Raw genomic sequence first — 20,468 nt, forward strand, 5'->3', positions numbered from 1 at the left:
CACATCGAGTCTGGACATCCTCTAATTGACGATCCAGTCCCACAAGGAACGAAAAATTTCAGCCTTTCTACGGGGATCATGCTACCTTCTCGCGTCCCAAGCTTTTCGTTAACGCGACACGTTCCTTTTCTACCCTTTTTCTAACCTCTTCTTAGAGAGTTCTAGATCTCTCTCTCTTTCTCTCTTTTTCTCAGCGGAAATTCGGTCCAACGTCTCTTTGTGTCCCTCGCTCTACCCCAGAGGCTGCAGACTCCCACGCCTCTAGCTGCTCGGGCTATCGATTGCGAGCTGCCAGGGCCACGAAGACCCCTGGCTTGGCTTCGTTGTGCTAACTCGTTACGCGGTGTTACCGCGTGTCCCGATTATACTCTGGCAGAACCGGAACAGACGGTGTGTCTGCACCCACAGTGCGATACGTGTATACGTATACGTAACGAGCATTCACTATCATTCTTTTGAATTCTGTGTTTCGATGGTTTTAGACTTTTCTTTGTGATCATATGAGGTAGATCTTTTTAGTTTGACCGTGGTGATGAGCAGACCTACAGATGTTTACACAATTTACATTTTTATAAAAATAATTAACAAAATGGGATCTAAATAGAAATTTGCTTCATCTACTAAATATCATGATAAGCGATTTACTTTGAATATTTTATATAATATTTTTGCATATTATACGCATTCCGTATTTTTCAGAATTTTTAATTTGTGAGCACAAACATAAGTTTAGAAATATTAAGATACTTTTAGAAAATATATCCAAATAACGATTCAAATTCAGAGATCATGCAACAAAAAAGGAGCTAATAGATAAAGATAATTAGTCTATCTATTTTCATTGCCATAAACCAACCTCTCGTTTGTTCCTCTGCCACCATCGTCGTTTAATTTTTCCTTTCTTCCTTCCATCATCCCCGTAACACCTTATCGTGGCATCTACAGCTCATTTTGTATCTACTTTTTCATGCCAACTTCCTGCTTTCCGCGTACCGCCGCTCGTTATCTCCACCAGCCGCCCAATCCACGCAAACGTTTCCCCTCGTCGCTGGTCGATTCGTCTGTGTCCACTCGCTTTTTCCCCTCGTACAATATCGAAACATCTTCACGAATACATAACGCATAATCCTGATCGAATAGGTCGGCTCACGAGATAAACTGAAACGCAGAGGGACAAAATTTAATTTTACAGGTCCGCATAATCGAACAAAGCAGCTTTGAATTGATTAATATAGAAAAATAGAGAAAAAACGGGAAAGTCTGATAACATATAGGAAATCTTTAACTATCTACTAAAGATACTAATTTAAAAATCAATAAATTGTTAAAATTTGAATTCGACAGAATTTGTTAAAATTTTCTAACGCTTCGATCGATCAAACGAAGAGACTGATAATATATATAATTAATAATAAAATACGTATAATAATCGGCCTAGTTGCGTTGAACATCCTGTACGATAACAGAAGATGGATAAACGAAATTTCTGCATGCATCGCTGTATTCTCGGCTAGAGACCGCCAACTTTGGAAAGTGCTCTGGAAATCGGTGAATTTCGATATGAATTTCATGTTGTAACAGAATTTGAAACGAAATTGCGAGGAAAATCCGACGTTGCTTCCAGAGTGTTCTCGTGCAAACAGTTTCGATATTTGAATAAATTACTAATGACTGTTCGGAAACGCGTAGAAAGGTTTCGCAAAGTTTGGCTATGCACTGCGAATACACGATTTGTCTATGCAAATTTATATGGAATTATTGACTTGTTATAGGATGCTTACTAAAGAAAGTATAATTTCACAGAGAAATTATATAGTATAATTAATTAGACAAATTCCAATAGAGGAATGGAATTTAAACAATTTTCAAAATTATATATTATTATTAAATACCATGACTAATCTCCTCTAAAAGGATTTAGTACAGTTAATAGAATTTATTCTACTCAAATTACTCTACTTCGTACACTTATTATCACTGCAAGTATTTGTGTATACTCTATAGTTATATGTTCGAAGTTACGCGACTACAGTCACAGTTACAGCCATCCCTCGATTTAGATACATCTTCCCGATTTACATTGTCTGCACTAAAGACGCAAAAATCATTTGTTCTAACAATCAAATTCATATTCTCTTGCTCGATTCGCTTTATGTTTTTTAAGATACGTTATATTCTCAAAGTATTGTCAAGCGTTGTCTGTTGTTGATAATCAAACCGCCGTTCGCTATGTTAATATATGTGTATAAATTATAACGAAGTGTTAAGGTATGTGTATACGTATATAACATATATAAGTAAATATGTATATACATATGTATGCGTATTGACTAGTCAATATCAGTTAATATCAACTATTACTTCAGACCCAATTAATATACGAGTGCGAGGGATTACTATATTTATAATATAAAACATAGGAATGTAGTAATGTAGTAATATAAGAGAATTGTACAGTAGTATAAACGAATATAAAGCTCCTTACTTGGTACGTTCGATTTCTGACGCTCTCATAACCTCTATTGTGGTACGATCGACTACATCACGGGGGAGCTATTGCTTAGACGCGATTCACTTGGATTATCTCCGGCGTGTTAATTAGTTACGCGCGTTAGAGCTGTGTCGATTGTAGCGCTGGGCTTGCAGCATCAATTCCAATTAAACTGGCCTATCCCCAGAGGATTGCGATTCCTTCGCGTTTACCACCTGACAACAGATGCTCGGACCGATCGCATAGTTGCATCTTGCATCTCGAATAGCTCGAGAATGTTACAGGAAATGGTTACGCCATCTGCGATAAAGGAAATCGAGCGTAGAACGAAATATCGACTCTTATGTAGCTATGGTACAGCTATTTAGTTGAATGTTATTTACTATCTCACATTTGAAATTTGCATAAAGCGTTAATAAAGGAGGTAGCAGAAATTCTCGGAAATACGTAACTGATTCTATTAATTCTTATCCTTGCACGATCAAATTACAGATATAATATAGATAGTTAATGAATACTACAAGTACGGTATAATTTATATATGTATAACAAAAAAAAAAAGAATTTAAATTTTAAATTACACTTTTGGCGAACCCCACAAAGTCCTTTTATCCATTACCAATTTATTAATTTCTTTCTTAATTATTTTTCTAAGGAATATTGTAATGTAACGTTTTATATTTTCTCCGCAGTGAATCTTCTATCTTCCGTAAAAAAAAATAATTTTTAAAAACTTTTATTAATTTCTTAAGGATATTGTACCAAGTTACTACTCAAAGTCTTTTCTTCATCAGTTAACAATTTTCTTGTTTCTTTGAAAATCAATTTCCTGCTGGTTCTTATCAGTTTTTTGTAATATATAATTTATCTTTTGAAAATTCTTTATTCCTCAGAAGAGATTTTCAAATTTTTCTGAGAAATATCTTGACGTTTCTTATTAATTTCCTGATAACGTTATGATGTAATCTTCTATCCATCAAAATCCACCTCGAGGCACTTTACACTAAAATTTCTCGCGCATGAGTCCCATCGGTTAAAACATCTTATCAATCATGAAACAAAAAGGGAAGATCAATTCTTTCATCAATCAAATTTTCTTGGAGGAGAAACAGGCGGACGCCTCCACATTCGGCCGACCGATCTTTCCACGTCTTCTTTTTATCGAGTTTAGCTGAATTCGTCTCGATTCAACGTGTTCGTTGAATCGTAAATTCTCGTTCCACGTGGTATACAAGGTGTTTCAGAGTTACAACTCGATCAAGCAACATTATTATATTATTCAGCCAGAACTCGAAACACAAAATATAATCTAATTCGGAATAAATGAAATACGATACAATACAATTAAAGCGAAATCAATTATAACACAATATAAACTAAAATTGAACGAAATACAATATAGTACAACTAAAATACGATGCAAATGAAAATAAATGAAGTAAAATACAACTATTACCAATACAACCACTTAATCCTTTAAATAAGTTGTCCTTTAAACAGAAACCTAAGTATGAAGTTTAAATACTTTTTACATGAAACGATACCTCTAAATAAAAGAAATATTATCCGAATGACGAATCAATCGCATCTTCTCCAGTTAACAGATTAATTTCAATGTTTATTCTATTGTATCGTATTTCATTTAACTTTAATACAATATCATGTAAAAGTACAAAAAATATGTGTCTTCCATTTATTACTTTTTTCTATTACTAATTTACAATCAATCGATCAATATTTCTGAAACACTCTGTACAGTGCAGTGGCACGATCTCGGTAACATGGTCGACGACGACGGCGACGACGACAACGACGACGACAACGACAACGACAACGACAACGACAACGCGGAGGACGTTGGTGTGTGCTCGCGACGTCGGCGTCGACATCGTCGTTGGCCGTAGCACGGTCGCGAAAGGAGGGATGCCACGACGACCCACATTCCGTCGAATTTAATTTCATGCCTTATCTCTGGTAACCACGGTACAATGCTTCAACTGGGGCGGCTGCGAATCCTTCTATCTTACCCTTGTACGCTCCACATACACCGCCGCACGACAACACTGGTCTACAACGGTTCACGGCTCTGAATCATACCCCTGTTTCGCGGCCGCAATTTCTACCTGTACTTTTCTCGCCAAATATTCACCTCGTCGTTTCTCATCTCAACTTCTTTTCTTCCTTTCCCTTTTTCTTTTCTTTTTTTTTTTTTTTCTTCTTAATAAAGAATGTCAATCAATCTGAAACATAAATATTTATATGCAAAGACCGCAAGTGAAAAATATCATAAAGTCATATTCCCTATCTTTTACAGAAGATTGACTGATTTTTAATACTTTGCAGGCAACTTAGGTCGTTTACACCCGAAATGTCACTCGTTTTTTTCACAGCGAACTTTTATTTTCTCAATCGATCGAAATTTAGATTCCTCTTTTCTCACGTGAATAACAATCTTATCATAAAGCTATGGCAAAATTATTTTTAAATAACCATAGACATAACTTATTATCAAGTCAAAGTTATTATTAACGTATCTAGGTATTAATTAAACAATGAATAGTGAAATACGTCATTTTAATTAATTGAAATAATTAGAGGAGGACGGTGCTGAAAAATTACAGCGTAAATTATCTTCTTTTTTAATATTAGACGTTCGTCAGATTGAATTAAGATAATGGTTTCTTCCAATGTGAATACCGAAATTTACATAAGAAAACAGGAAATATAACGAGTTGATGAGTCAATCTTTTCTTGAATAATTCTTCTTTGATACTGAATATTAATTTATTTCTTTAACATTAGTTTTTAAACAGTTATGAATATTGGAACTTGCATAACAAATTGATGAGTTCGCTTTTTGGTTGATTTTTTCGTGAAAAAAGCTGAAGAATTCTTAAACATACTAAAAAATAATTATTTTTCAATCCCTAGCCAATTAATAGTAATAGATTCTTTTTCAATAATCCACTGAAATGACTCTTTTTCTTTTTTTTTTTTCTTCTTTTTCTTTGATCTTAGAAATTAATCAATTGACATCAGTTTTTATTAATTAAAAGAGAAAGAGGATTTTATTTTTTATTTTCAATATTGGAATTTAAATGAGAAAGAAGCTTTCGTTCAATAATCCTGAGTATTAATCAGTTAAAGTAATGAATGTCCATCGAAACGTTCCTTTTCTAATGTAAATTTACGATACTATTTTAAACATCTCTTTTTAATTTTAACAATAACTGTCCATCAATCACTATAAATTTCCATTATTTGATATAGTATTTTGGCTTATCTCTTCTTGAATATTAAAATTTAAATAAAAAGGAAAGAAACGCGATAAATTAATGTGTCGACATTTTAGATAAATTTTCGCCCCACGATCGTTCAATATTTTTAATGTTTTCATTTGAAAACAGTAGCTCTTTCAACCTTTGTGAAAATCACTGATAAATAAAAATTATGTACCAGAAATTAATATTAGAAAAACTGTGAAAAATAACCCTTTTTACACCCTCCATTGGTACTTTATACGCACGTAAACAACGGGTGGCACTTATTTACACATGGGGGACCCCATTCACCCCGTAGCAACCCTCTTTTATTTACATCCTTCCACGTTAGTTAATAAGTGATCACTTAAATACAACTTTTAGCTCATTTATTTAAAGATACAAATAACAAAACGCTACGTGCTTTTTAATGATTCACAAAATAAAACTCTTTTTGTCCTCTCCCCAATACAAATATGGTTTTTAAACGAAATATTCATTGTAGAATAAATAACCACATATGTGTTTGACAACAAAGCTATACTGTTCAATATTTTTATAAATTTTGTGATACTTCAGCGAAACAGTTTAATATACCGTTCTTTTTCTTATGCCACTGCGACCATTCATTTTCAATACAATCGAAGATTACAGAGAAAAAATATAGTAAGCACAATTTTGTTGATTTCCTTATTTCAATATTATTTAATGATGAAAAGAATGTACTTTAATGCAACACGGTTAAAAGGAAGAACAACCTATTCGATCCAAAAGTATAATCTGTTTGAAGAGAACTAAGCTCCATAACTACGTTTAATAAGAAGATAGTTCGGTTATTATGTAAGTGGTCGAAGGGATTAAAAAATCAATATCAGTTTAGAGAAAGTTCACGAAGAATTACTCACACATCGTTAAAAATTATAGAATACGATAAAATAGAAATTATACAAATACGAAGGATATATTTTACAAGCAAATATTGTCACAACCTAGTCAAAGTATATCTAATTATTCAGCAGCTGATCGCTGGAGGTCTGATTGCTTCAGGAGATGATAACTAAAGACTGATTGATAGAAAGCTGATTGCTTCTAAACTTGCTGAGCGTTGATCACCGGAAACTCTATTTGTCGGAAGCCTGATTATTTAAAGAGACGCTACCTACAAGCCGGTTGATCCTACCAAATTCCAGTCTCCTTTGTACAACCTCAAATTGTTAATTCGACAACGCATCGCGTGTACTTCGTTCTTGTTCGCTTGCAAAACTTGACTACGTACATAAAATTTAGTGAAACTCCAATTTTCTATTCAATTTGATCAAAACCTTCAATTGCCGCACTATACATCGAAAAAAAATACCATTGTTATAATTTTCATTATTTAATTTTTGATATAAAAAGAATAAATATTACTGGCCAACCAGTACATGAATCTAAAGAGCAAAAAAGAAAGAAAAAAAGAAACTCATTTACTTGGGAACACGTGTATGTCCTCCAGTCGAAACACAGATACGTAAGCGCGATACACATGTAGTACATAGATGGTATTCAAATGCTCGTCGAGGGACAACGAGACGACCAGTTGAACAGTGAGAGAGAAAACGGAACAGTTTACCATGTAGTCCACACCGTGATAGCAACACGGAGTTGTACCACATACAGTATCGCTCGCAATTATTTGAAAATGTAAAAATAATACTAAATATACATGTCCATGTACATAGTGTGTAACACTTAACATTTCGCGCTCGATATTCTGATGTATAAGTAACGTTTAATTTTAATACGAATGAAAATAATTTTCTTTTGCTTTTAGTAAATACGGAATACTTTTTATTCTATATAAAAGTGTTCAATTTTTATATTTGCTTGATACTATTAATGTATATTTACTGCTAAATTTCCACCTTCAACGAGTATCAGCTTTCTTAATAAAACCATATTCACGAAATCACACTGAAAAGAACAAAAATATAAGATATACCTTCGCATCACTCACATTCTAAAAACAAAAAAATTCTCCAATTACAAGTTTTTATCACTCAATAGCCAACCAGAATAAATTCAACAAATCATTTCCAATAACAATAAACCGACACACACAAGCATCTAAAACTTTTAATTTAATTTAATTCTAAATGTACTTCATCCCTCAACTTTGTAACTCTGAAACATCAGAAACAAACAAAAAATTTATCTTTCGCCCTAAAGGGATCAACCCTTCGTATGTCTACCCACCCCATTACTGTTAAAATTAGAACGTCCCATGGTTGGAACAAATACGTCCGGTATTATAAACTATATACATCAGTTATTTGAAAGTAAGTACCCGTATACACAGATGAAAAGTGATACGTATGAGTATACATTAGTTGGAAGCTCGATCGTAGCTATTTCTGCTTGTATACACGCAACGGAACGATCGCTTTATCAGTAAACGGACTCTCCTCGCGGAGGGCCGACAGAAAGCGCGAAAAGGGGACATTTATTTCGGGAAATCGAGCAGTACGATTATTAACTTCTCGTAATGGGTCGCGGCCCGGCAGGAAATTGAAAAATACGATTACGGAACTAGCTGGTCGCGAACCGATTCTCTTACCGAGCCAAATATCGCTTGTAGGTACCCTTTTGCCAAGCTTTTTCCAAACTTTTCAGGACGTGAAAATCATAGGAATTTACGTTCCATATAACAGAGATTATCAGCACTGTTATTGTTTATAGAAGGAAATAGTCTGATTTTTATATGGCGTATGATTTCGCCGGATCATTATCGTTGTCGAATCATTTCTAACCCATATATCTTCTGGATTATCTTCGTGTCACTATTTTATTGGATTATTATATTATATATAATATAACGTACATATTATACATGTTATTACACTATATATGAAATAATATAATATGATATTTCAATAAAGTAATGATACAAACATAACTTCGAACTTCAATCATCTCTAATAGAGATTCCTACGAATGAAGAAAGGAAGAAAAGTTCTCGTTACATACAGAATTCGTGGATTTTAGTTTGTTATCTATTATTCAGAGTTAACGACGTCGTTTCGACGAACGAAGATTCCTCGAACGAAATACGCGATAGTAGGAATTTCATAAAAATCTCGCACCTCTTGTTACAAGAATCTAACTTCTTATGTTACAAGAATCTGAATCCTTAGCGTGATATTAGAACAACAAATATGTATAAGGAAAATAAATGTAGCAGGAAGATTTAAAATCTTAAATGAAAAAATAAACAAGCGGAGAATGTAAACAACTAAACCGAGAATGTAAGCAAACAGAAATGTTGTATAACCTACGTGTACGAATGCATACCGCTAAAACAACCAGTCACTAATTTACGATAGATCTAAATATATTTCTATGTAAATATATTCTCATTGGTGATACATTGGATCATGGAAAACATACTTGCCTCCAAGAAAACATCTTGAAACTTTAGACGTAACCATACATCGTTCTTCCAACTTCCATAACGTAGATCAAGTCACATTCTCAAAATATATTCCTGAAATGCAAATTAATGTTCATATGCCGCTCAAAATTCAAACACATCCGTTATATCTCAAACACGCTAAACATACTCGCCACCTAAATCCGCCAAGATCCAATCAAGCTCTACATTCCCCTTAATTAACCACCGTAGCGTCGTCGCTCATACACCTAATCACATCCTCCTGAGCTCACACTCGTCACCCGATCGCATCTCCAGTGCCACGTGACCATAGTCACCACTCATCATCGACACCTATACCGGAAGTACACTCTGTCGCGCGTTCCCGGAGGTACCAATAAGGAGCAATTAAACTTGGTGCAGACGAGACATACGATACTGTGGAAATTTTACAAAAATTACGTATTATCTGCATATATTATATATTAGATTATGTAATATGAATTTTATCTTTTCCAGAGAAATGGAAAGTATTCTCAAAATTCAAATAATTTGCAAAGTTTCACTCGACAAAAAATGTCAGCACGTAAACCAGTTTTGTCAAAACCGATTCTATAATCTCCCACTTACGTTCCATTATTTTAATTATATTAATAAAAATATAAACTTTTATACTTATATATGTGTGCAGTCTAGTCAGAAGCTCTTCGATTGTATGCTCAGATTGTATCAAAAATTGAAACTTGTCAAATTGTGTAGCGTCAGCGCTATGAAATCGGAATGGCGCGAGACGTCGCATTCCTCGTCTGCACAGAGCCTTAGGGCGATATAGTTGCAAGCGACAAGATCTAATGGGATCACGGGTAATCTCTGCGACAGGCTTGCCAGCGCACCAAATGGGCGAGGCTCGAGGGAGGATAGTGGAACGATAGGAGGCGACCGGTTGCGGCTGCAGCTGCGGCGTCGGTCGCTGCACCTGCAGCTGCAGCTGCGGCGACGAGGAGGCTGCCGGTAGCAGCGTGCAGACGGTGGCTAAAACATAATGCAGAGCACAGGTGACTACTATCAGAGGGCGCCGAGATGCTGTCCAGGAAGGAACGCGAACGCAAACGCGGACGCGTTGAGGATCAACGCTTCTGTCCGGGGAGCGGAGTTGCTGTGCTGTTGTTGTAGCTGCAGTACGGCAACATCTACCAAGACACCGGGATTATTGGCCAGTCTGGGTGTCTGCGTGCTCGTGCTGGGTTACACGTTGTTGGGCGCGTTCGCTTTCATGGCGCTGGAAGGTGGCCTCAAGTCGGTAGGTCATCGCTTCTTTGGTAACATTATCTTGTCCAAAAGTTCTTTAGAAGTCTGGTATCATAATTGTATAGATGTACTCGCATTAAATAAAGTTTTTATGTTAAGGAGCGTTGTACGTAATGAAAAGAATGGAAAGGAAGAGAATTGCTAAAAATCTTGTGTATAAATCATCATAAAACAAACCAAAATTAATTTGTGACCTAGTGAACCTCGAATGATTTTGTACTTTCTTCTTTCAAAAAGGCCATATATATGGATTATATATATGAGTAAAATCTATTTGTTTTCCATGGCAGGATTCAGCGAACGACCTGCTCGTTCCCGGTTCCAAGACCGAAGGAGGATCGTACGTGGTGCCCAGTATCGAGGATGACACTGCGGCCATGGAACTAAGAGCGCGCACCGTTGAAAGGCTCTGGAGTATCACAGAGGACTTGAACGTGTTGTACAAGGAAAACTGGACACGATTAGCAGCCAGGGAAGTGTTCGAGTTTCAGGAGAACTTGGCACGAGGTCTCAGGAGAACTTCCTCGCAGTACGAGCCGATGGGATCATCCTCTCGATCCAGGGACCATTCCATGGACAGAAGACCACATAGAAAATGGACCTTTAGTGGCAGTTTACTGTATTCCCTGACGCTGATCACTACTATTGGTAAGGATTACCAATATTTACAAAATATAGAATATATTAGTATTATTATACAATATTTCATGTAAAATACCACTTATTATTAATTAAAAGTTTATAACTTAAATATATTAATGTTAACTTGTTTCTCCAGGTTAACAGGTTAATACTCATGGAATATGATCCATAATCTGATAAAAAATTGACAAAAATAAAACAGAGAACAAGCGTACCAATAAATTGTACAAAAATTGAGCTACAAAGGTAACATAACACCTAGTCGGAAGCTTCAATTTATGTGACAATTTGAATTGACCGAGAACACATCCATTATATTCTAATAAACGCTCTCATATTCCATCAATCCTCGGTTGTTCCCTCAATAACAGTCGATTGTAACACATACGTTATCATTGGCGTTTCAGGATACGGTAGCGTGGCGCCTCGCACAGTCTGGGGTCGTTTAATCACAATAGTGTACGCTCTGGCTGGAATTCCCTTAATGCTGGTCTATTTAAGCACGGTGGGCGATGTTCTCTCAAGGAGCTTCCGTCGTTTGTATGGCAGATTGTGCAGGCCTCGAAATTGCACCAGAAAGCAACAACCGCCGCCACCGCCACCTCCTGTAGGTGGCATGATGAGCAAAACCTACAGATATGATAACCATGTCGACTCGAAATCTGGAAATTACTATTCAGCTAGCAGAGAAAGCTCCTGCGACGATCTAGGAACCAGAGGCACCAGCAGTGCCATCTTGTTGGACTGTGGAAGCGAGGGACTGCTTCATGCTACCACCAGCTCCACCGCAGCGCTTCAGGTATAACATATTTCATTCGAAAAACATGATTTCACAGCAGAAAGTAGTGGTATGTTGGGGGAATATGGCCAACCTGCACCTGCGGTGAGGACACTAGATGCTGTCGTAGAATGATCAGCCACTTTTCTGGAACAAGCAAAAGTATAAGAATAAATTAAGAAAGTTACATATACATATGATCGACGGAATTGATTACAAAAAGTAAACAAATTAATATCTAATCTTCAGACACACTAATAAATTTTAATCAGAAGCGTTCTTCCAACACAAACGACAAAACCATCAAAAAAAAGTTTCAAGAACTAGGTATTGAAAATTTACAACTAATATTTGATCCCAATTGTTATAATTCTATTCCATATAATTCTTTGCTTTTCCTGAGGTATTGGTTGAAGTTGCGTCACTTTTGAAACACACATGTGTAATGTCATAAAAAAATATAAAAATATATAAGATATGGTAAAAAACATTTTAATCTTTTCCAGGACGTAACATCTGGAAACAGTAAACGCCATTTTCACCCGTGCTCGCTGTCCCTGTCGACGAACTCGTCGCCAGGTTACATAGTGGAAACGAATCCCGTGAGGATACCGATCAGTCTTTGTCTAGTAATCATGCTGATCTACATATGCGGTGGCGCAGTGATGTTCAATCGTCTGGAGGGTTGGAGTCTCTTGGAAGGTGGCTACTTCTGCTTCACCAGCCTCGGAACGATCGGTTTCGGCGACCTGATGCCCGTTGGACGAAATGCCGCGTCCGCCACCCTGGAGGAACTCAGCCTGTGCGCCTGCTCGCTCTACATACTCGCCGGGATGGGCCTGATCGCCATGTGCTTCAACCTCGTCCAGGAGGAGGTGGTACGCGTGGTCAGGGTCTTCGGTAGAACCTGCGGCATGTCGTCGGGGGTGGTGGTCGGACCTATCGGTGGTACAGGTATCCCTGATGCAGGCATTCGACGGGGAACCGCTAGATCGTTCCGGGCGAGAAACTATTTTACCCGGCCACGCTTTAAATTTCCTGAACGCTTTGAGCCTGGCGACGAAACATACTATTTCTATATACTGTAAATTTATAGTCAATTATTAAACATAGCGTTATACAATGGCTTAATCGTAATATTATGCGTGGCAGTATTGTATGAATATAGATAATACTGTTTATGAAAAACATTATTTATATGGCAGTGCTGATGTTATCGTCAGGTCTAATCCCATCACGTTTCATGGTGTGGTAGACTTGGAGAAAGACTCGTAAGAATTTTAAATGTTTCAACTTCTGTTCATCACTGTAAGAGAATTATACAGAAATTTATAGCTTACTGTGATCTTGAATCTTCTCAAAAATACCACTATATCGTCCTAAGGGAAATCCTAAGATATTTACAGCTTATAACGATCTTCGATATTTTCAAAAATATTACTAAAAAGATCGTCTAATAACATAAGCAGTTACCTTCTCTTCGCCCTCCATTTTTCAAAACTCCAGTTTTCCACCCCAAAAGCGAAAGCTTCGTTTCCAACCGAACCCAGGCTCAAAGTGTCAAAGGCATCACGAACAAATGAGTCGAGCTCTCAATCGTTTGCACGTAGAGCGGTTCTGATCCACTCGCGTCGGGGATTTCGATCAGGCATCTTGACCACTCTGCATAACCCCTTCGTTTAAAAAAACCAAAATGAAATCAAAATCCATTTCAATCAAACCAAAGACCGAAAACTCTCTATCCACCACAACCAAAAGGTCATAAAATCCTTTAATTCTTCATCAGGTGCCGGTCCTGGGCTCAAGGCCGACCTGGACGACGGAGGAGGCACCAGTGACTCGCGATTGTCCGAACAAGAAGAAGAAGCGATCGCCATGTCCATGGTGCCAACCTCCTGACAGCATCAGGCCAGGAGTCCCGGGGATGGGAAACTCCTGGCCCACACGTCCAACACTGCCATAAAACCATCGCCTGGTCATCATTCTCTACCACGAAAAAAAACGCCGTCTGAATCCAGAAACTCGTCGACTCAACAATTTCAACGCGCCCAATCTCTGAGACGCAGTTGTTTGTCTCCAACGCAATATCATCATCAGCATCATCAACATCGTCAGCAGGAGAGTTCTCTACATTTTGAGTACTTCGTGCCTAGAAGCGTGAGCGAGTTCAACCTGGCAGCAGCGGCGGTCACGGACATGGCTGTACCACCACCGCCTCCTTCATCGGTGTTACGGCCCTCCTCGGCTCTAACACCGCCGATAGGTTCCGCATCGAATTCAGCGTCGTCGAATCAGCCCAGGTTATTAGAATGTTCCGGAACCGCGACCAGGAGTCGCGAGAAAATGGTCACCTTCGAAGACGAGGGCGTGAACTGTGCCACCTCCACGCCCACCAGGAAGAATATTTCCGGGCTGGAGAACGTTTTCATGTGACGCTGCAATCATGGGTGATTTTGTGAAAAAAAAAAATCTAAGTTGGATGGAGTGTTCTGTGTTTCGATTGTGCCGGGAAGAAGGTAATTAGGATTCTGGTGCGAATTAAATGAAAGTGGAATTATTTTGGATATTATGTAGATGCATGGGCAACGTTGATCAATGAGGAAGGGAAGGGGCAATTTAAAATTAGGAAAGAATTATGTATCTAGGAATATATATGTTTCTCCTGTGTGATCTAGAGAAATAAAACTGATTGGAGAGACAGGACATTCGTAAATGATTATAATTATACCGTTTCATCGTATTTTGTGAGAAAAGAAAAAGAGTACGAAGAGCATAAAGTGAGAACATTTTTTAGAGAAAAATCTTAGAAACATAAGTGGAATGTCCGCGTACGGATTTACAGGCTCCAAGACACGATCTTCGAACAACGAAGGTGTCTGAAACGAAAATCCGCGAATTCTGAGGTTTTTTAGGGTTATTCGCCATCACGAAAGACACTAGATTTCTACCATTTACATTATAACTACTGTTACTATAATACTATTTAATATTCTTATCGCTGCTGATATTCTTCTTCTTATTATTATCGTTGCTAGATTACTCGAGACGGGCGGATTTTCTTCGTACAAGTTGTGTGAATTATCGAAATGTACATACGCTGCTGCATCGTCTCTTTCTCCCAAAGAACATTTCTTTTCTTTTCTAAATAAACACGTGTAAGACAATCGAAGATAAATTATTCGTACGAAAAAACTGAAATTTAACAAAAGTTAACTAATTATTCATAAGTAAATAGTTATATAATTAATTAAATAATATATATATAATTTCGACAAACATTTGATAATTTTATATTTGTTAGAATATTTTATTTATCCTTTAAAAGACGTAGGAGAAAGAGGTAATGCGAAAAACGAAAGAAAGACACAGCCTTAAAAGATATGCCTGACAGGCGGTTCAATTAATATTGTTACAAAAAGACAAATGAATATAAAATATAGAAAAAAAGACGTGCTCAGTTACGAGACAGTCTGTCCTAGTATAACTTTTAAGAGACTCATTTTAATCGAACTTCGAACACCGCTTAATTTTAATACAAAGTCGAATAAGCAAGTGTACGAATAAAACTATCATATAAGTGAGTGGTTGAACGGTGAAATTTATCGTAGAAAATGAGAAAAAGAGAATGAAATGTTTCAAAGGAACATCATCGGTATCGTACTGAACCAAACCCAGTCTTGCAGATAAATTTTCCGTGCGAATCGCTATGCTGAGAAATATGTCCCTAGATCGGCAAGCTGGATCGAGGCTCAACGAGTGTTCAAATACGCTGTTTGTACGCGTGTTTCTTTCTTGACATTCACTAAATTTTCATTAAAGAGAGACAAAGTAAAAGTATCGAACAATCACAACTTGGACTTGATTTTTTGTAGTTTTGAACCCTTGAACTGACAGGTTATCAATAATTCGACGTAATAAAATGTTAATAAAGGAAACAGTTAACATCTCTACACAGTATAAAAAAAAAAAATACCGCGTTTCTTCGTTTACATGTAACTGAGAAGTTTTATTTTTTATAAAATGATAGAATCTCTAAATTAAAAACAAGTAATCCAAAGTAAAGTTAGAAACAAGTAATAAAAAATTACTTTCTGTAATTCTGATCCATTCTCGTTTCCTCTTTATTATTAATTTCGTCGTATTAGTTTTCATATATCGTTTATTGAGTTTAATATAGTACCACTTCGAAATCAACGTTTTTAGGATGCATGCTTATAAAAGTTTCACTGTAGTACTTATCGATTAAACTCGTAATTTTTCCTGCGATGCATATTCGTCACTTATCTTCGTCGTCTTCCTCGCAATAATCCCATTCCTCTTCTTGTGAGTTTGACCTAAACAACGATGCTGCTGGATAATCATCCGGTTTCGAATCAGAATTATTAAAGCCGCAAGAAATATCACATAAAAACCCTACAAGAAAAGTAATTATTTTATATTAATATTTATTATACATACGCAATTATGTGTGCATAGAAATGTTACTATATATATATATAGTAATATTATACCATTATTATTTTATAGAAAATAATATTCAAATAATTTACACGGTGTATCTCAGTAGCCATGATACAATCGGTAAGGTAGTAAATTTACGTAAAGAAATAAATCGTAAATACAGAATAAAATTTCTTCATACAATGTTTCGTTTTTGAGTAAAATTGAATTTGAATATACATTCGTTTAATATACATGATATTAACTAATTACCAAATAGCGTGATTACTAAGCACCCTGTGTAATGTCATTCCAAAAAAAATATTTCTAGGTCTAAGAAAAATACGAAAGTAAAACCTCTGATCTTGCTCATTAAATCTTCGCCCTTTTCTTTTCCAGCTTCCCCTGCGTCTTCATCCGATTTTTGCATTACATTTTGATAAAAGGTGAATCCAATGTCCATAGCGTGATTAATTATAAATTGAACGGTACAAAGAACCATGATGATCAATATCGGTAAACATAAAGTAGTTTCTACGTCGTCCAAGAAAAGATTCAGCCATTCTGGTAGCAAATCGCAGCTCATCTTCGATTCAAAATTTCATCAACAAAAGTCTTGAAAATCTTCGGTCTAACCCTTTACTTTCTCAAAATAATAGCAATCTTCTTAGACGCGTTTCGTTCTTAAAACACCGTTTTGTGTTTGCGAAACAATATCGTGAACCATATTCTTGTTAATTTAGCCGAAGAAAGAAGTCATTGCCGAAATACACTTGAACGTCCTTTTTATAGCACTGAATCGGTTCAAAAGCTGAATGTTTCGTACAAATCGATTATCGAATCAACTACGACTCTCGATTAGATATTAGAGCGCGAACGGATGAAAAATTTAAACGATGAACATTTCTATCGAAATCGATTTCAATCAGACGAGCGGATTCATTGCTTTGATCAAGAAATCAATATATTATTTTATTGTAAATATACCTACAATAGTATAAAATGAAATAAATTAATATAAACACTAGACTTGTTTTAGACTTAAAATGCAAGAGGCGCCTATATTTTGCCAAACATATTTTGAAAATGAAAAATTGAAACTTTGTGAAAATGTAGTTTTTATCGTTCTGTAAAGCTATTTAACAACTGAGAAGCAATTTTCGCAGACCCTAATTTCTACAATTTTCGCAAGTCGTACAACAACTGATTGGCACTTTTTCTATTCTTGAAGAATTGCATTATCGAAATCAATGTTTCTAATTGTAAATTTTTTTAAATTGACGTCAAAAGCTATATATCATTTTACTTTTTATATGTCTATTAACACTGATAGAACACGTTTATAATATAAAGACAGTACCATTTATGGTTACTATTATATGTTAAAAACGTAAAAATTAATAAAATTCAATGATACAAATCAAAATAAATGCATAATTATAATGACAGTTAAAAAATTCATACCTGTCTATCTGGGACAGAAAAGTAGATATGAACCTTTCCGTAGAACCGTATAATTGAATAGGTTGCAGCGTGGAATATGATAAATTCTTGTGTATATTAGATTAATTTTATAGATTCTTGTATATACTAGTGTGGGTCACCTTCGGCATTTGGCCCTATGGTGCAGCGTCTGTGATGTGAAGCAACTCGAACTACTGGTATGAGCACTTTCATTTCCTCTCTGCTATGACATAACCTGTATAACATACCTAATAACATAACCTCTTATGTATTAATCACAGAACATTGTTTATCTGTGATATATACATATTTAAGATACAGAAGATATTATAAACAAAATTGTTACTGTTGTAAATAAATTTTTGATCTTTTTAACGAGATAAAATGTCTACTCGTTGGTAAGTATATATTATTGTTATAAAGAAATGAAACAGACATTTAAGAAGGCATTTGAAAATTGTATATTAAGATGAATCGTTTAACTATTTTATATCTTATTGACATGGTTTTATCTACTTTAACAGGTACCCCTTGTACCAACAAGGTAATCCACAACTTAGAATATTTCTTCCAAACTTTTGGTTGAAGCTTATAAAACCAGAACATAACCAACCAAAAAATGTAGTAGAGTTTCACTGTTCCATGGAGATGACAAGATTAGACGTGAAGAATTATTTAGAAAAAATTTATAACATACATCCTGTGCATGTGCGTACTAGGATTGCTCTTGGAAAAACTTATATACCTACAGGTTATAAATTTGTTGCTAAAGAGGATGACATGAAAATAGCTTACGTTACTCTAGTAAGTATTGAAATAAAAACTCAATTTTTAACAAAAATATATCTTCGTTATTAACATATACATTTTGTACGATTTCAGCCTAAGACCGAAACATTTACATTTCCGGATATAGTTCCTAAAGAAGCAGAAGATAAAAATGAAAAAGCAATGGAAGAAATAGAACAGAACTTTAAGAACTTTACAGTAAAGAACAAAATACCTGGTTTTCCCAGTTGGTTCGTGATGTAAAATATCAAACGTAAATTTGCTAGTCTGGTACGACAATAAATGAAGTCTAATATTAACCAAATTAATCTGTATTTTCCCTTTTTTATTCTTACATATATTACAATATCTTAATATAAATATTTGGTGATTGCATTGGCAATAATTGAAATGAATATTCAAAATAAATACAGATGTACATCTAAATTTCAATAACAAATTAAAAATATAAATTAGTATTGATATGATTGTTTATATAACAGAATATTACGCATACTTCATGATTGTACTAGAAATAATTGTGGAAATAAATGTAGAATGTATACTAATATATCGATAACAAAATAAATTATTGCGTATATACATGTATATGTATAGTATAATGTATTATGTATTATTATGTGATTCACATACTATTATGCAAGGTATACATTCTGTTTTCAGACGATTCAATATTCGCTCAACATAAAACCATAAGATTTACATTGGGGACATTGTGGAATATCAAACAAAAAAACTACCTGTAAGAAAGGAGTAAATAATTAGGAGAAATTAACTGATAATTACAAAGGGTAAAATGAAAATTTAGAAAGAAAGAGTAGGTGCAAATGATTTCTTCTGCTTTGTACTTTGTTTAAAAGTATGATATATCAAAGACAACATACCTGTGGATGAATTGGACAGAAGTAACGTACTCTGCCCTTTGTCCAGTAACCACAAACATTACATAGCACGATAGTGTATGGTCTATGGCACAGGCACCTATTCGCAGGTAAATTACTTCGAGCTATCCCTCTTCCTCTGGCCACTCTTCTTTCATAATTATTGTAATTCAAATTGACGTTCATTTTGACTGTCTATTCCTAATTAAATCATTCGATGTTCACTATTCAATATTTACAATAAAAATGTTTTTTAACAAAATAATAACAAATATAATACATATAGTATAATACATATATATAATAAGAACAATTTATATGTTCCTTATGAAATATGTCCAATATTATAGCAAACAGAGCACAAAAGAAAACTCGTTTCGATTTAATTAATACTTTCTAAAATGCGTTTGGTTCACGTTAATAAATATAGAGTTAATGAAAGACGCATTTCGAATCGTAAATTCATGACACAAATACCTATGCACAAATATGATTCACTCGTATAGCCACGACGCTTTTGGTGCTCTCAAGCAGCGTTTAATTTCCGGTTCGCGAGTAATAATCGTCTCTTTGTGGCTCGCTTTTAATGCTTACTTCGTATCGTTTCAACTAAATAAAACGATGCTCGTATCTACGCATCTACGCATCTAACACGTGTAAGAGGATGTTACAGGGCCCAGAAAATGAACCTTGTCAATGATAACAACAAGAATCCAAAATAAAATAATTTATAAAACCCTCTATATCTATACTATGTCTTCTTAAATCTTAAATATCTTCATACAGTACAATAATTTGTTTTTAATATACATACCCTGTTCAAGTTACCTGCTTTCTTAATGCGGCGAATAGAAAATAAACCACTATAAAATATGATCACACGAATTAAAAAGACAGTCGAAAATTTCAAAAGAATGAAATTGTTTGTTTAACAACACAATTTGGAAGTATTGCAAATGTGAAATAACTTCTTTGTCGAATAGAAAAGCAAAACGTCAAAGGATCA

General features: G+C 35.3%; 6 protein-coding genes across 8 annotated transcripts in view; 3 read left to right on the forward strand and 3 right to left on the reverse strand.

Annotated features, from left to right (window-relative positions):
- LOC139993571 (uncharacterized) overlaps nt 1–2,891 on the reverse strand; it is a 58,097-nt gene extending 55,206 nt beyond the window's left edge. Inside the window, exons 1-2 of the mRNA XM_072015421.1 lie at nt 2,486–2,891; nt 857–1,158 (exon numbers count right to left, since the gene is read on the reverse strand). The gene's annotated coding sequence lies outside the window, so the exon portion shown is untranslated. The remainder of the gene's footprint in view (nt 1–856; nt 1,159–2,485) is intronic.
- The window catches only part of LOC139993564 (TWiK family of potassium channels protein 18), a 32,506-nt gene extending 18,690 nt beyond the window's left edge, over nt 1–13,816 (forward strand). Inside the window, exons 2-6 of one of the 2 annotated variants that reach the window (XM_072015406.1) lie at nt 10,040–10,460; nt 10,759–11,116; nt 11,518–11,909; nt 12,395–12,842; nt 13,675–13,813. In XM_072015406.1, the coding sequence (XP_071871507.1) occupies nt 10,203–10,460; nt 10,759–11,116; nt 11,518–11,909; nt 12,395–12,842; nt 13,675–13,787 (1,569 nt within the window). In that variant the 5' untranslated portion in view covers nt 10,040–10,202 and the 3' untranslated portion in view covers nt 13,788–13,813. Of the gene's footprint in view, nt 1–10,039; nt 10,461–10,758; nt 11,117–11,517; nt 11,910–12,394 lie in introns of both variants that reach the window. The other variant, XM_072015405.1, reaches the window with a different exon arrangement.
- LOC139993574 (uncharacterized) lies at nt 13,788–15,026 on the forward strand (the record flags this gene model as incomplete). The annotated part of the gene is made up of 1 exon (XM_072015427.1): nt 13,788–15,026. A coding segment is annotated over one exon (534 nt), but the record flags the coding sequence as incomplete, so codon positions are not given.
- Nucleotides 15,027–16,029: 1,003 nt separating this feature from the next.
- Nucleotides 16,030–17,886, reverse strand: LOC139993573 (uncharacterized). 2 transcript variants are annotated; one of them, XM_072015424.1, is made up of 3 exons: nt 17,793–17,886; nt 16,686–17,315; nt 16,030–16,301 (listed from the first exon to the last, which is right to left on the reverse strand). In XM_072015424.1, the coding sequence occupies exons 2-3, from the start codon at nt 16,912–16,914 to the stop codon at nt 16,165–16,167; spliced, it is 366 nt and encodes a 121-aa protein (XP_071871525.1). In that variant the 5' UTR covers nt 16,915–17,315; nt 17,793–17,886; the 3' UTR covers nt 16,030–16,164. The 2 variants fall into 2 exon arrangements, with proteins under 2 accessions (XP_071871525.1, XP_071871527.1); XM_072015426.1 differs by lacking the exon at nt 17,793–17,886 and having other exon boundaries at nt 16,686–17,653.
- A 148-nt stretch (nt 17,887–18,034) lies between these two features.
- Nucleotides 18,035–19,924, forward strand: Mrpl23 (mitochondrial ribosomal protein L23). Its single transcript, XM_072015423.1, has 4 exons — nt 18,035–18,190; nt 18,317–18,596; nt 18,675–18,851; nt 19,245–19,924. The coding sequence occupies exons 1-3, from the start codon at nt 18,177–18,179 to the stop codon at nt 18,822–18,824; spliced, it is 444 nt and encodes a 147-aa protein (XP_071871524.1). The 5' UTR covers nt 18,035–18,176; the 3' UTR covers nt 18,825–18,851; nt 19,245–19,924.
- On the reverse strand, nt 19,186–19,648 carry LOC141445872 (uncharacterized protein CG13380-like). Its single transcript, XM_074112021.1, has 2 exons — nt 19,466–19,648; nt 19,186–19,321 (listed from the first exon to the last, which is right to left on the reverse strand). The coding sequence occupies exons 1-2, from the start codon at nt 19,646–19,648 to the stop codon at nt 19,250–19,252; spliced, it is 255 nt and encodes an 84-aa protein (XP_073968122.1). The 3' UTR covers nt 19,186–19,249.
- Nucleotides 19,925–20,468: the final 544 nt, after the last annotated feature.

The sequence above is a fragment of the Bombus fervidus genome, chromosome 13 (genome assembly GCF_041682495.2).
Source record: "Bombus fervidus isolate BK054 chromosome 13, iyBomFerv1, whole genome shotgun sequence".
NCBI lineage: Eukaryota > Metazoa > Arthropoda > Insecta > Hymenoptera > Apidae > Bombus > Bombus fervidus.

Excerpts from the sequence above, each read along its gene's own strand:
- LOC141445872 (XM_074112021.1), bottom strand. The coding sequence starts at position 19,648 with ATGAACGTCAATTTGAATTACAATAATTATGAAAGAAGAGTGGCCAGA. Across the intron at positions 19,322-19,465 it reads TCTGTCCAATTCATCCACAG|GTAGTTTTTTTGTTTGATAT; the intron begins GTATGTTGTCTT and ends CCTTTCTTACAG.
- LOC139993573 (XM_072015424.1), bottom strand. The coding sequence starts at position 16,914 with ATGAGCTGCGATTTGCTACCAGAATGGCTGAATCTTTTCTTGGACGAC. Across the intron at positions 16,302-16,685 it reads TTTAATGAGCAAGATCAGAG|GGTTTTTATGTGATATTTCT; the intron begins GTTTTACTTTCG and ends CTTTTCTTGTAG.
- Mrpl23 (XM_072015423.1), top strand. Across the intron at positions 18,597-18,674 it reads AAATAGCTTACGTTACTCTA|CCTAAGACCGAAACATTTAC; the intron begins GTAAGTATTGAA and ends GTACGATTTCAG.